This window comes from Colossoma macropomum, unplaced genomic scaffold (assembly GCF_904425465.1).
Source record: "Colossoma macropomum unplaced genomic scaffold, Colossoma_macropomum, whole genome shotgun sequence".
NCBI lineage: Eukaryota > Metazoa > Chordata > Actinopteri > Characiformes > Serrasalmidae > Colossoma > Colossoma macropomum.
In genome coordinates, this window is record NW_023494801.1 from 18036647 (window position 1) to 18051001 (window position 14355).

At 39.5% G+C, this 14355-nt stretch overlaps 2 protein-coding genes and 1 non-coding gene across 8 annotated transcripts in view; 2 read left to right on the plus strand and 1 right to left on the minus strand.

The window, feature by feature from the left end:
• The window catches only part of grb2b (growth factor receptor-bound protein 2b), a 39768-nt gene extending 37419 nt beyond the window's left edge, over positions 1–2349 (plus strand). The window contains exon 6 of the mRNA XM_036589256.1: positions 395–2349. Coding sequence (XP_036445149.1) covers positions 395–580 — 186 coding nt within the window. The 3' untranslated portion in view covers positions 581–2349. The remainder of the gene's footprint in view (positions 1–394) is intronic.
• A 7197-nt stretch (positions 2350–9546) lies between these two features.
• On the minus strand, positions 9547–9628 carry trnas-aga. Its single transcript has one exon. It is a non-coding gene; the product is annotated as a tRNA-Ser (tRNA).
• A 2703-nt stretch (positions 9629–12331) lies between these two features.
• bptf (bromodomain PHD finger transcription factor) overlaps positions 12332–14355 on the plus strand; it is a 43385-nt gene continuing 41361 nt past the window's right edge. For all 6 annotated transcript variants that reach the window (XM_036589570.1, XM_036589572.1, XM_036589574.1 and 3 more), the window contains exon 1: positions 12332–13009. In XM_036589570.1, the coding sequence (XP_036445463.1) occupies positions 12538–13009 (472 nt within the window). In that variant the 5' untranslated portion in view covers positions 12332–12537. The remainder of the gene's footprint in view (positions 13010–14355) is intronic.

The window sequence follows — 14355 nt, forward strand, 5'->3', positions numbered from 1 at the left end:
GTAAGCAGTTAGAATTGTGGAAACTAAATAAATTATCGAACTGTGCGAAGTTGTTAAGCAATCTCAAGTAGACAAATGTGTCTATTTCTGATGCTGTATAAAATACTGATATCCTAAAAAAAAAACGCCAAAGTTACGTAAAAGCAGTAATAGCAGCTGTTTTGAAACCTGAATTTTGTCTGTATGTTCGTATACCAAAATTGAAGGACTTTGCTCTGGCGTTTGCACAGAAATGCCCTGTGCAGTATATGCTTCAAAATAAATCTTATTTTGAGTTCTTTATTTGTTCTTGTGTTTAAAATGCTATGCTATTATAAAATTAGAGAATTTCAGGGCTCTGGACGGGGTCATTCGAACATTTCTAACTCGTGTTTATCTGTTCTTGTGTCTGCAGCACCCTACATATGTGCAGGCCCTGTTCGATTTTGACCCTCAAGAAGACGGTGAGCTGGGATTCCGGCGTGGAGATTTCATCCAAGTCTTGGACAACTCCGACCCCAACTGGTGGAAGGGTGCGTGCCATGGCCAAACAGGAATGTTCCCACGCAATTACGTTACACCTGTCAGTCGGAACATGTAAAAAAGAAAAGAAAAAAGAAAGTCCCTCTCTTCCCACACACACTTTCAAACAACCCTAAACCCCCCACCCCCACCCCATCCCTTAACACCCTGTAATTTGCAGAGTGAAAAGGAGAAATGGAAACCTTGAAAATAGAAAGAAGAAAAATGTGTGGAGAATGGATGTCACATCTCTTCAGTGACATCTGGGTGATATCAACGCTGATTCCTGAGAATATCTGCTTCACCATGAACGCTTGCAGCCAGGCCTGTGCAGTCTGCCAGGGCAAAGAGATAAAGCAACACCACACAGATTAAAACAAAACATGATGATTCTGTCTTTAGATTCACCCTGCTGCTTCTGCCTTTTCCCCACTCCCCCCACCCCTCTTTCCTTTCTAGTGCATTTTTTCCTTTTCATTATTTTTTGGCTGCATGTTTTAATCACTGCATAACAGAAAATTCTAAGGCTGTTTTAAGTTTTAAAAAAATTAAAAAATAAAAAAATATATATAAGATTCAAGTTCAAAAAGAAAACTGATGCTTCATACGAGTTTCCAAGTCTGAAATCATGGGCACAAGAGCGTTGTACATCAATTTTGGGCTGTGTAAAAAAAGACAAAAAAAGAAAAAAAATCACCTATAGAGAGAATCCATTTTTTAAGAATATATATTATATATTTGTATGTGTTTGTCTGTTTTACCTTTACTCATGTTTTTTTTTTTTGGTTTTGTTTTTTTTTCTCTTTTTTCCACTTGTAAATTATGTTCAGTTTTTTGGATGAAACAGTAGCTCTGGGACATGCTGAATCGTCAGTATAATTTTTATGAATTATATCTGAGATTGCTCAGATAAAGCCACATGATATTTAAATCATCACATATTCCATTGGAAACGTTTTTTAGCTGCATACTTTTGCAATCAAACCATTTATTGTCAGGATGCTACCGTTCAGTGACATGCAAGTGAGAGCCATTTATCCAGCAGGAGTTTGTCTAATGTGAAATCGTATTAAGAGGCCAGACACCAATGTAAGCCAAGGTATTTATTGCAGCCACTTTTACTTCTTGGGCCGCGAATGTAGCTGACTTTAGACCGTAGAAATAAACATGAGGGAAGTAAGGTCGGAGTTCTGAACCACACAACTGCTTTGCGAGAGGTGAGTCTATTTACAGTGTCAAAAACGATATACAGTGTATGCATACATATGAACCTATATGCACCGGCGTGTATCATTTTAACCAGAAGATTTTAAATCTTCAGATTCTGATCTTTCTTTGCTACGTATTCGCCAGTCCACAACTGGCATCAGTAATACCAGTATGAGAAACCATAGAAAGAGAGAGTCTTTGTATGTGAATAGTAGAAATATCAGCTTTTTTTTGTCTTTTTTTTTTTTTAAACCTCCCCTTTGTTCTTTGAGCACTTGTTCGGTCAGCCATTTTGATTCCTTCGTGTCTTATGTTTTTTTGGAATTTTTTTTTCCCAGCCTTTTTGTTTTGTGACCTGTAGTTCGGTTGTGTTGTGTTTATTTGTTCTCTCTGGATTAGTGCCTTTTTCTCTGGTGTGTCAATGTCTCCGGCCTGCTGCTTTGGTCTGTGTGGCAGGCTCTGTCAGTACCGCAGCGAGAGATCATGTCTGAACTCCTGCCTCCAAACCCACCAACCCCCCACCCTCCCAACACTCACTTGCACCAGTGTCTTCATGGAACCAATTCTTCCTATTTAAATGTCTTGCATTCTCTTACCTAATGATACTTAAATGTTTTGGCTGTTTCTTTTGGCTCTTTTTTTTAATTTGCTCAATTAATAAAAATGAAATTCTAAAAGTATCTTCAGGTTTATTGTCATTACTTCAGTATCATTTCTTTGTCACAGTGTGGTTTGGGATAGATCTTGCTTATTGCCCCACACCCTGTTCTCTCATTTGACATTTTGGCCAATAAAACACTCTGTTCTTTTTCCCTGTAACAAACCTAATTTGTCAGACTCTGACATGGCCAAACTAGATTTTAAAGTGTTTTTTTTGTAACCACAATGCCAGCTAATGTGGTGCTCAGGTGACCACTGATTACCCCCCTGCTGAGCTGGTCCACCTGTCACCACAGATGTTGTTCTATTTGCTAATGTTTGCTAATATCACTATGAAATAAGATCTCAAATAAAACAAGGTTTTAAATAAGTGGGCATTACAGTGAGAGGCTATGGCTGCAGTAGCTAAACAGAACCTGATGACACAAATATCAGATGGCGTCAGGAGCCACAATAGTCCCCACAATGGCTGTAATAATATCCTAATAATATTTTTTTAAGCCATACCTCTGTTTTTTTTTTGGCACTGAAGCATGCTTGTTAATTGTAAGTACAGTGTACATATGACCAACATGTTTCTGATATTCTAGCCACAATGTCTTGATTTTGGCCACAAAATTGGCTGTGTGTTGATCTGTCTACCCCTGCTGTTTTCTATTAAATTGAAACCCCACCATTACTACTGATGACAGTGCGTCCTGCTTTGTCAGAGATCACATAAGCAAGTGTGTTTGAGGTTTGCACCTTTTTAGTACTGGTGCAAAACCCAAGCACACATCAGAGTGACTTCATTGCTATTGTGATGATTGTGCCTGAGCTTGAAGAAAATGTTTTGGCAGCTATTTGGTGCTCCAAAGTTGAAGAACCCAGGGGGTAAAACATGCTGAAAGCAGTTTAGATTTCAACATTATTAACCCCAAAGGAAAATGCAACACCCACCACCACCCCCCACCACCCCACAGTCCAGCTGAAGTCCAGCTTGGTCATTAAGTGTGTGTTGCCTTGGGTCCTGCATGTGTGCAGTGGCTCTGCTCAGCCAGAACCTAAACATCACATTACTTACAGTCTGGTGAACCGTCTGCCTGTGTATGTGTGGTTTGTTTGTCTATTTGGCTTTACGTCAGTGCTGGCCATTATGAAGACCACTTCCTGGCTGCATTTGGACTGCAGTACTGGCTGTCTCTTGAGTGACCACAGCATGTTGCTCTCATGTGAATATTAAAAATGCATTTAACCATCTATCAGTACTGAATAGAGCTATTGTCTGGAGATCGTTGGACCCCTTTGACGGTTAAATCCACCAAAACATTTTTATACATTCACAGCTGAACTCTAGAAAGCTGTCGAATACTAATCCAGTTGGAAAGTCTTTTTAGATGGAAAGAGGATACAGCCAGTGATGGTTTGCTTCAGCCCCCACCGCCCCTTCCTGCTGTAGGTCATGTACAGACTTCTAACCATATGGCACGACTCAGTAGGCCTCAGGCCAGATGCGGGATGAATCTGAAACAGGTCATCTGCACTGCTTGACATTTTTCAAGACAGTTGGAGATGTTCAAAGCTATGGGTGGCCCTGAGACTAATATCGACAGATCGTGTGAACTTGGATGTCCTGTGTGACACTGATGACCCTGCATGAGAACGCCTGCAGAAGGATATTGCATCAGTCAGGCCACCACAAATATGACCAAATACTGAACTCTGAAAAGGGAAACGTACTGCAAGAAGGCTCCCTACTCAACTGAGATTCATTTGCTGGAAGGATTTAGGGTTTAGAAGTAATCTGACACTTCCAAATTTGCAGCTATTGAGGTGGTGCAGTGTGAGGAACAAAGACAGATGTGATGTTTGTTTAAAAGGAAATTCCACTTATGTTTCAAACTGTCTGCACATCTCAATTGCTGAGATATAAACGTTCAGAAATTACAAATGTCAAATATACGTTACGGAGCCACTAAAGTGCCACAGTATACAAATATAAATATATATGTATATGTATATGGTCATTGTACAGAAACGTCCATTTTTGCGTCCCCAGCGTTTACAGATATATTACACTTAAACACGTTAGGGTTACAATTTAGTTATATTTTAAAATAAAACAATAAGTTATTTTAATAATTACACCTTCTTGAGCCATCAATTTAGCAATATTGGTTTTTAAATCATTTATCTAGAATTCCAAGCACCACAGAAGTGCTTGTCCCCACAGTCATGTGTACAGGGTGAGCGCCATATTTTGAAGAAAGACATTTTTCTGCAATTTTAACTGCAATAATCTATACATGACTATGGAATATATAAATTAAATGACATAAAGAAAACAAATGGCAAATAATCATTATAAGATATATAATCAAAGTTGTTGTCCCCAGGAGTCGTGTCACTGGTGTTACCGCGTAACAAAATCTCTTATTTTGAAATAAAAATCACACTGATGACATCACGACTTCATTTTACCTATTTTCTGAGGATCTATGAAAAAAGCACATGGTACGTCCACTGTGTCTTTTCAGTTATCAGACATTTTCTCATTTAGCTCATGATTTCATATGAAGCTTTTAGTTGAAGTCACTGGTATGACCTGCTTTATTCTTAGATAATTGTGAAAAAATAGAATACAAATGGATTAAATTACATATTTTAGTGGATATTCCATGACTGACAACGTGTTTTGATGCTCTGTAGCAGCCATTTTGTAAAATGCATTTTTCATTAAAAATGTCACTGGTGTTACCTTTCTTATGTGTAACACCAATGAGGATTGGTAACACCAGTGACACCTATGGACAGACAGAAAAGTGGATGTTTCTGTAGAACGTAGAATGAATATATACATATAAAATCACAGTGAATTTGTATATATATAGCCTCTTCTAACTGTACCTGTCGCCTTTGGGTCACGTGCACGCTCTGGGGTCACTCAGGTGACCACAAAGGACACACAAGAAGGCTCCATTAAAAAACTCTGCCGCCAGTGGATTACAGAAAAAAGAGATAACAGCGGCTGATTTAACTGTTTAATAACATGCCATGTAAATGTGTCCAAAAATGCAAACATGCTGGTCTCTCTGTACTCCAGCTCGCCTTATCTTTATCTTAACAGGCAGACGGATCAGAGAGGTGCTCTTTTCACTGTGCTGCATTAAAGACTCTCCTAAAAAGGAATGAGTGTGAGCTCACCGGCACCACAGAACACCCACAAAACCTGATTACATCTGGCTGCCCCCGGGGGATCAGTCTGTGAATATTAAAAGCAGTTGACTTGTTCCACCATTACGCTCTTAAAAAAGATAGTTCTTCAAGTGTTCTTTAGTAAAGGCATTGGTTCTCTATAGAACCATGAACACCCAAAGAACCATTTGCATGCTTAAATGGCTCTTCAGATTGATGGAGAATGTGTTGTATATGGTTCTGTATGGCACCAAAAAAGTCTCTTCTATTGTTACAAGCCTGACATTGCAATAATAGCAGAAGCCTTTTTGGTGCTACGTGGTACCATTATCAAAAAGTTTCTATCTAGAACCATATAAAACAAGTTCTCCATCAATCTGAGGAACCATTTCACCATGCAAAGACCATTTAAGCGTGTGAATGGTTCTTTGAGTGTTCATGGTTCTACATCTTTTTTAAGAGTGTACATGCTCTATTATTCATTACTCATGTTGATGGCACTGTTTTAACTGTTTAATGCAGAGTTTACTCCTCTAAAGCTTCCTCTGTAAACCTTGTAAAGCTTGAGAGGCATTTAAACCCCTCTTTGAGAATGTGCAGTAAATCTGTGTGGGCCTTCTTCACAGCATTTTAACATAGTGACGTAATAGCGCCATCTGCTGGCGAGATAGGACCCATTTTCTCAGGAGAGAATCACTACACTGCAAGTGCTTCCATACCTAAATTTACTTTAGCCCTGGGGTGGAAAATACTTGAGTAGTTAAGAAAAGTTTCTTTCCAAAATGCTGCATATCTATTTTTAACCATTTTTAACCAAAAAAATAACAGCTGATGTTTAATGGAAATGTTTAGACTCAAGGAAATACGTAACCCTGACCTCTGTAGCATACAGTCAATTACTTTGGATGATCATTTGGACACTCTTCTGTATTTAATAAAGGAACAGAACACCTATTCACTCCAAACATGCTTATAATAGAAGCCAATGGGCAGATGCTGCAGCACCTTCCCACTAGCTTCTATTATAAGCATGTTTTGAGTCAACAGGTTTTCTGTTCATTATAGGAAAATGAATGTCCATGTTAACTGATGATATGCAGCAGATAGAGATTACACTGTCAGAAATAAAGGTTCTCTACAGGTACTTTTTTCATTCATCAAGGTACAAACAATGTAAATGTACCTCAAAGGTACAGCAGTGGTGCTGAGGCCCAGTTGTGTACCTTAAGTAAGTTTTTCCAGGTGAAAAGTACATATTTATATATTTTCATAACCTAATGTATTAAAACAGAACAATAACATAAAAATCCTGGAGAGGCGACAGGGTGTGTGGAGTCAATACAACTTAGAAAACATAATCTCAGCGGATTAGTGGAAAAGTTTCTTTCCAAAATGCTTGGACAGAGCAAGTTTGTGCAAAGAATAACAGCTGACGTTTAATGGAAAACATATTTTATTTCACTAATAAAGGTGATAATGATAATACAGCACTGATATTTCTTGTGTGTGAAGCCCACTCTCGACAATGTATATAATGGAAACAAGAAAATTCTGAAAAATGGTATGTAAAGCATTTTGGAACAAAACACTTCAATTGTACTTCATAAGCATCATTTTGGAAGATGTGTATTTAAATAAAATTCAAGTCAAGTCAAAGTTTATTTGTACAGCACTTTTTACAACAGGCCATGTCGCAAAGCAGCTTTACAGAAAAATCCAGGTCCGAGTCCCCATGAGTGTCGCCAATGGCAACAGTGGCAAGTAAAAAAACTCCCCAAGAGCAAGAGGAAGAAACTTTGAGAGGAACCAAGACTCAAAGGAGAACCTATCCTCCTCTGGTCGACACCGGATAGGAAACAACACAAGAACAAAATGAACAGAGGAGAAGGTTTTTACATTAGTGTAAAATATTAAAATACAGAAAAGGGGAAACACAGGTGAAGCAATGGCTCTGATTAGATAGTTTGAGTCTGTCCAGCAGCAGTATCAACAGGAGGGTCAGTGGCATGCAAGTGAGAATTGCCCAGCGTTGCAACTAAATATTAAAAAGAGAAAAAAGACACTTTTTCCTCCTTAGATTTTCATTTAGACCTTCAAATTACTTTATTTATTGTTTTTTATTTTTAAAACAATTCGTATCATAATAAAATAAGCCCAACTCTAACTTTGTGGTAGGGCGGGCTGCTCTAATTAGAAAAATATTGTTTATTTGTTGAAACATTTACTATTTTCATTTATATACCTGATGATGTTAAATGCTGATACTTTTTGACGTTCACTCAAGCATGTTTTCAGCTCCATGCTTACACTTTTAACTGTGGAATACTTTAAATTTTAATACATATTTTGGGTATAATTTCACTACACTTTTTCTTCCTGATGTAGCCATAAATTAAAAAATGTTTAATTAGATCATTTGTAAAATGCTATTCTACTGTTCTAATGGGTCCTTTTACATGTGTTTCTTTTGAGAGTATAACTAGGTAATACTCATTCAAAGATGATTATTACTGTAGAAATGGGTTATGATGGGGTATATTCCTGTCTTAGAAGGCCAGCAAGCCAGGAGCTAAGTCACCATACTGTCATAGTTTGCCTTAGGCAAGTGTCAGGTAGGCTATCACTACACTTCTTTTATTTTTTTGACATTTAACATTATTTTTAGTTCCACCGAAAGGTGTGGGTTTCTGCACGCTGGCAGGGAGAGGACAAGAAAACAGGGCTGTATGTATGGATGTATCAGTAAAAAGCTGACCTTCATCTCATCGCCAGTCTTTCTAAGAGTGCAGATACTTATGGTATGCTTTTAATACTGGAGTCAGTGACAAGTCGATTCCAAACTGAAGCCTTATCATGAGCATCTTCATGAAAGTAACGATTCTCAGATGTATCTGTGAGACTTAAATGAAAGTCTCTGGTCATTTGTAGTTTATCCTTATTTGTTTCAAAAATTCTACCTAATTAAATGGTTGAGATGTAAACAAAGCCATTGGTGTCAAATGCCTCTTTCTAGAGAAACTTGCAAAGACTTGTTCACAGTGGTGGTGATAGGAACTAGACCTCCATCTCTAAAAGCTCCCTCACAGAAAGTTACTCCATTAAATGGTTAAATATATGCTTCCTGATGTCTGAGACATTGTTTCAAAATAGTTTGGGGATAAAGATATGGCTTAAAATGTATTTGAATCCATTAATTTTAATCCATTGTATTGTAATGGATTCAAGGGTACATGCAAAGCACTGTCAGACAAAACAGTCGACAAAAAAATTTGACTATTTTACCATCATCAACATTACATACACTCAGCAGACACGTGTATATTCACTGTGGTTTTGGATAGTAAATAAAACGGCTATATTTGTATAGACATGGCGACCCCTGGTTCCCATCAGTACCACTGTAAAGTAATCAGAGTCTCAATGAGCCAGTTCACATCAAACCACTCTGAATGACTCTGCTAACATCTCAAAGACTGAATTACAAACAAAATGGTGGAATTCTCCTTATACATGAGCAAAGTAGGCTATCATGCTCAAAGTACTCAAACACCTAGCTACCCCACAGGACGAGATACACAGCTAATAATGGCCCATATTCACAAAGCTTTACAAAGTAGAGGTGCTGATCTAGGATCAGATTCCTCTCTTATTCACTAGGCCCTTACTGACAGGACCAGATCCTAGATCAGTACTCCTACTCCGACAAGCTTTATGAATACAGGCCAATGTGAGTTTGTGGTAATTTAAGCAAGATTTATTACAAGATTGGATCAGATTTATAGTTTTTCCCCTCAGTCATCCGATCCTGTATTTTCGGCTGATATCAGCCCAATACTGATACCCATAGACACTGTACATCTCCAATTAACGTTGAAAGACCACTCAGTGAATGTTTGCAGGTTTCGTTGAAAGACGAAAAGACGTCACATTTATTGTCCTTCATTGCTATATGTGACGTATGTTATGAGTAACTAATAATAAATTAAAACGTTAAAACGGTACCGTAGTCGGCAGGATTCGAACCTGCGCGGGGAGACCCCAATGGATTTCTAGTCCATCGCCTTAACCACTCGGCCACGACTACACACCTGATCACTACGGCGTCCCGAAAGGTTCAAATGTACTGACACTGTGGGAACACGCGCTGAAAACAATGTTGATTTAAAGACATTCCGCGCGATTTATCACGTAGATAACTGTAACATACACAGTTTTGCACTTTTGCGAGAGAGTTTAGCGGGAATGGAAAATGTAGCGTTAGCCTGGGACAGTCTTTTAGCTACCGAGCTAAATCGTACCTTGAGTAGGCTAAGGTAGCTGAAGTAGCTAACCTCACAAGCCAAAACAGTCATTATCCTGGAAAGCAGCCGTGCAAGTGTCACGTTACTAGCAGACTTAGCCAAGTATGAAACGTAAAAGCGCGTGTTTTGTCAAATGCCAGATTTTCAATGACCAGTTTTTACGATTCGCGATTTGTTTACAGGCAGATGATGCTGCTCGTGCCATGCGGCCCAAACAAAGCAAACAAAAGATAACTTGAAGTCAAGCGACAAAAGCTGACTGAGCATCACTTCTTCGTAAGTCAGCCAGAAGGTCCCATCATACCTCCTCAAACTGGATTAAACCATGATTTGGTTGATCCACAACTGCAGTTAAGCTAAATTTTCCAACAGTCGTGAACGTTTACCATGTTAAATAGTAACAGTAGTGTTCTGAGAAAAGGACACTGGGTTAATTAATTAATCTCAACCCAATCTACAGCGTGGGGCCCTTGGAGGTTAGTAAGAAGTGTCGGACAGGATGGGGAGCACATTAGCAGTCATTGAAAGCCTTGGCTTATGGAAGTAGATGTCCCAGCAAAAATAAATTAGAACTGGGATGCAGATGGCTAGTAGGGATACCCTAGAGTAACAGTGAAAAGTGAATGAAAACAAGTCATACATCCCTGCTGAGAAAATCATAGAACCCATTAAAAGGTTCTCTTGGTTCCTGGTGGTGTCCATTAGTCAATAATGGTGTTTTATGGTTTCCTTTTGTGTTAATATTACAGTATAAAGGATTCGAACAGTTTAATTTAAAAGTTTTTCAGCCGGGAAGTCTTGGGTCACTTGTCCAGTTTTCATCTCTCGCTCTAATTCTGCTCTTTCTCTGGATTACTATGTGCAGTTCTTTTAAGAGGGACAGTAATGGTGGTGCTGTGAATTCCCTGTAGGCCTCAACGTCCTGATGCATTTGCTAAAATGAAACAAAGGTCAAAATACCAAAGTTTGTCTTTTGTAACATTACCCTTCCTGCAGTAGGCTTACAGTATCACTTCACTCAGTTCCTCCGTAAAATTGTAGAGCTCAAGATGATTGAAATCAATAACATACATTTTATGAATAGGTTAGGCCTAAAATAGTTTAATTACCTATAATAACAGTTGCATAACAGTGTTAAACCATATTTGGCCAAAGGCTGTGGTTCGAGACATTACCTCAAAGGGTTATAAATGATGTTTTCATGGTCTATTGTACATCAGTGGTGCTCTGAGGAGGAGGGAAAAAAATCTGAAATCTCAGATCTTTTGAGCTCCTCCCAACCTGAAAGTTGGACAGGAATGAAGGGGAAAACAGTAGCCCATAGTCACAAAGCAATTAATTATCTTTCTTTCTTTCTTTCTTTCTTTCTTTCTTTCTTTCTTTCCATTTCAGTCTTCAAAGCTCTAGAAAGTAGAGTGGTTCACAAACCGAGATTGACATATGGGCAACTGGGAGCTGTATCTGCACCTCAATAAAAACAGCACTTATATCCAACAAAAAACTTGGTATACTGTAGTCTTTCTTAACGACTGCATTTGGTCACCATATGAATTGTTATGAATTTACTGGTTCTGGTCATATATTGAGTTGATATAGTCCTGGTTAGCTGTCTGTGTAGCAATAATGCATTATTTTCTCAATCTTGTTTGACTATGGCAAAATAAAATGTAGTAATGATGCTGTTAAACCAATACATGAAAAAAGAACCTTGCAAATGACCATATCTGAATTAACTTCAAATGTGATGGCATCCAGTTGTGTAATATTCTGTAATTCTATGCTGGTCCATACACAAAAGCTATAAAAGCATATAATTCTAATACTAGTATAATTCTTCTGGAGTTTTATAGTTCTGATCCTGTTTCCCAACTGCCACATGTGTGCCCAGGCCAAATTATACCAGGGATATAAGGAATATAAATTCTTAATCTGTCAAAATAAGACTTATGGGGTGATGTGGGAAGAGATGGTACGTTTTAATGTTCTGACAGATGACAACAACTAACTTAGGAATAATACAATTAAAATGGAATAAGAATTCATATTCAACAAAAAAAGTCTTTTGGTGCATGTTTATGTGCTGAGGAAAGTCTGATACCTGACTATATGTGTATATGAATAAGAAAATAAGACAGTAGTTTTTTTTTTCAAAATAATAAAATATTGCAAATCTTACAAAAGAAAACAAAAAACGTAAAAAGACAAACCACTTAATAGCATGAAGTAAATACAGTGTACAGTATAGACTACTTTCAAAATATGTTCATTAATTTAAGTGGGTTTTTTTTACGATTCATGTAAAAAATATCTTGAAATAAGCTGTAATTTTAGGCTTCTATTTGTAAATTTTATTTTATGAATAAAATATTGACTAAGAAGAATGAAATCTCAGATTTGAGTGAACCCCAGATCAGACCAGTGATGTTTTAAAGCTGCAGTGCTGAGGCCTGCTGTCTGTTTTGAGTAGACGGAGAGAGAGAGGAAGGAATATGGCGGCTGCGAGCGAGCCGAAGCGGGACGCCGGCCTTTCGCTTTGAGCTTTCTTGCGCTAACAGAGGCCGTGGCTCTCCGCGGGACCGCTGCATCCGCGTCTCGGCGAGCTTAGCTTTCCGGCGGTGCCCGAAATTCCGACTTTTCTGCGCTCGGAGTCCGCGCAACGAACTCGAAAAGAATAGATTTGGTGTATGGACATATGATGAGGGGGAGAAGAGGCAGGCCGCCCAAAACCGTGTTGATGCAGGAGCCCTCTTCGGGGCCGGTGCGAGGGCTCAGACCCCGCCGAGCGCTTAAGGTAAAGGCGAGAGGGGGAGCGGACGAAGATTTCGTGACTCCCGCTAAGCGGGGGAATCACCATTCGTCGCGGGGCCGGAGGAAAGCGGGGTCGGCGGGATCGAGGGGCAGAGGCAGGGGTAGAGGAGCTGCTGTAAGAGGCAGAGGGAGACGGAGCGCCGCCAGCGCCGTGGTCTACGACGACCACGAGAGCGACGAGGAGGACGACGCCGAGAGCTTGGCGTCTGAGGAGGACGAGGAGGTTGAAGAGGACCCCATAACGGACGAGGAGGAAGAGGTCATCGACAACGAGTCGGACTACCTCGAAGAACTGCCCGAGGATGAGGAGGATGATGCGAGCTACTGTACGGAGAGCAGCCACGGCAGCACCCCGGGTAACAACAAGAGGGCTGCTAACAGCGGACTGAGTCCGCCATTCATATTCATATGCTTTTTCTGTGCATGTCGTGGACCCCACACCGAGCACTGCAGTCGCATCAGGCCACCTTTCATTAATATTCTTTTGGAGAAAATCGTCTTTGACACAGTGCGGGGCTGTAACACTCAAAATGGAGTATGAGCTGCTAGCTAACTAAAGACAGGCCCAACTTTTAGCATACAAGCTACCTTGCCTGCTAACGCGAAGCGTCTCTGTTGTGGTGGCTAACCTGCGCAACAACAGAAATACCTGGGCGTTTCTTACCGCAGCCTTATTTTCAAACTACCCCCATGTAATAAACTAGAAACGAGCAGTAACGTTAGCTGGTTAGCAAAGTATATTCAGCCTGTTGGATTCGCTCCTCTGAGAAATGAACTCAGCTTTCCGGCTAACGTTAGCATGCTAACTAGCAAATTAAACTGTAAATTACTAACTAGCTGCACTTTTGCGCTAAAGAGTGCTGCCTACACCTGCACGTCTGGGGAAACATCATCTCTTTTTGAGCTAAAAGTTAATTATGTGCAAGTAAATGTAGTCAGTGATAAGGCTAACGTTAGCTGGCTAGCTAAGGTTAGCGAAAGCTCGTAATGTGGGCTCATAATGAAGTCTAAAAAGTTCGCCTCCGAGTTAGCCGGCCGGTTTGCTAGCTGTTTGTGTGTTGAGATAACAATAACACCGTCTGTTGCTTATCCGGATAATTTCTAAAACAAGCCTTTAATATCATGTATTCTCAACCCTTTCCTTTACTTGAGTCAGTTTTACCTCATGAAAAACTCAGAGCTTCACATTATGTGTATGAGGGTTTGAGAGAAGGTGTGTAGCTTAGTTAGCACCCACCCATGTTGCTAGCGCTTTTTCATTAGCTGAGTAGCTACCGACTCAGGCAGCAGGTTGAAGATCTAATGACAGAACCGCATGCGGCGGAGTGTTTTGAAAACGGGCGCCAGTGGTGTTTCACCTGATGCACGGGGGGAGATTCATATCGAAGGACTGCCAACATCGGACTGATCCTGTGAAAACTTAATATTCACTGACGAATTACATACCAATATGATGGTTCAAACCCTGTTGATATGTGGGCATTTTTGTGTTTTTGTACTTATTTACATAAATTGGTAACGCTTTATTGTGTGAGTTTCCTGTAGCTGATTTGTAGATGCTCACCTTGTCTAACATCCAGACAAACTTCTGAAAAAAAATTATTCCAAAATGCTGTATATCCATTTGTAACAAGAGGGGGGTTAAAAATAATAGCTCACTTATAATACACTTTGTCAAAAAAATGTCTAGTGAAGTCGATAT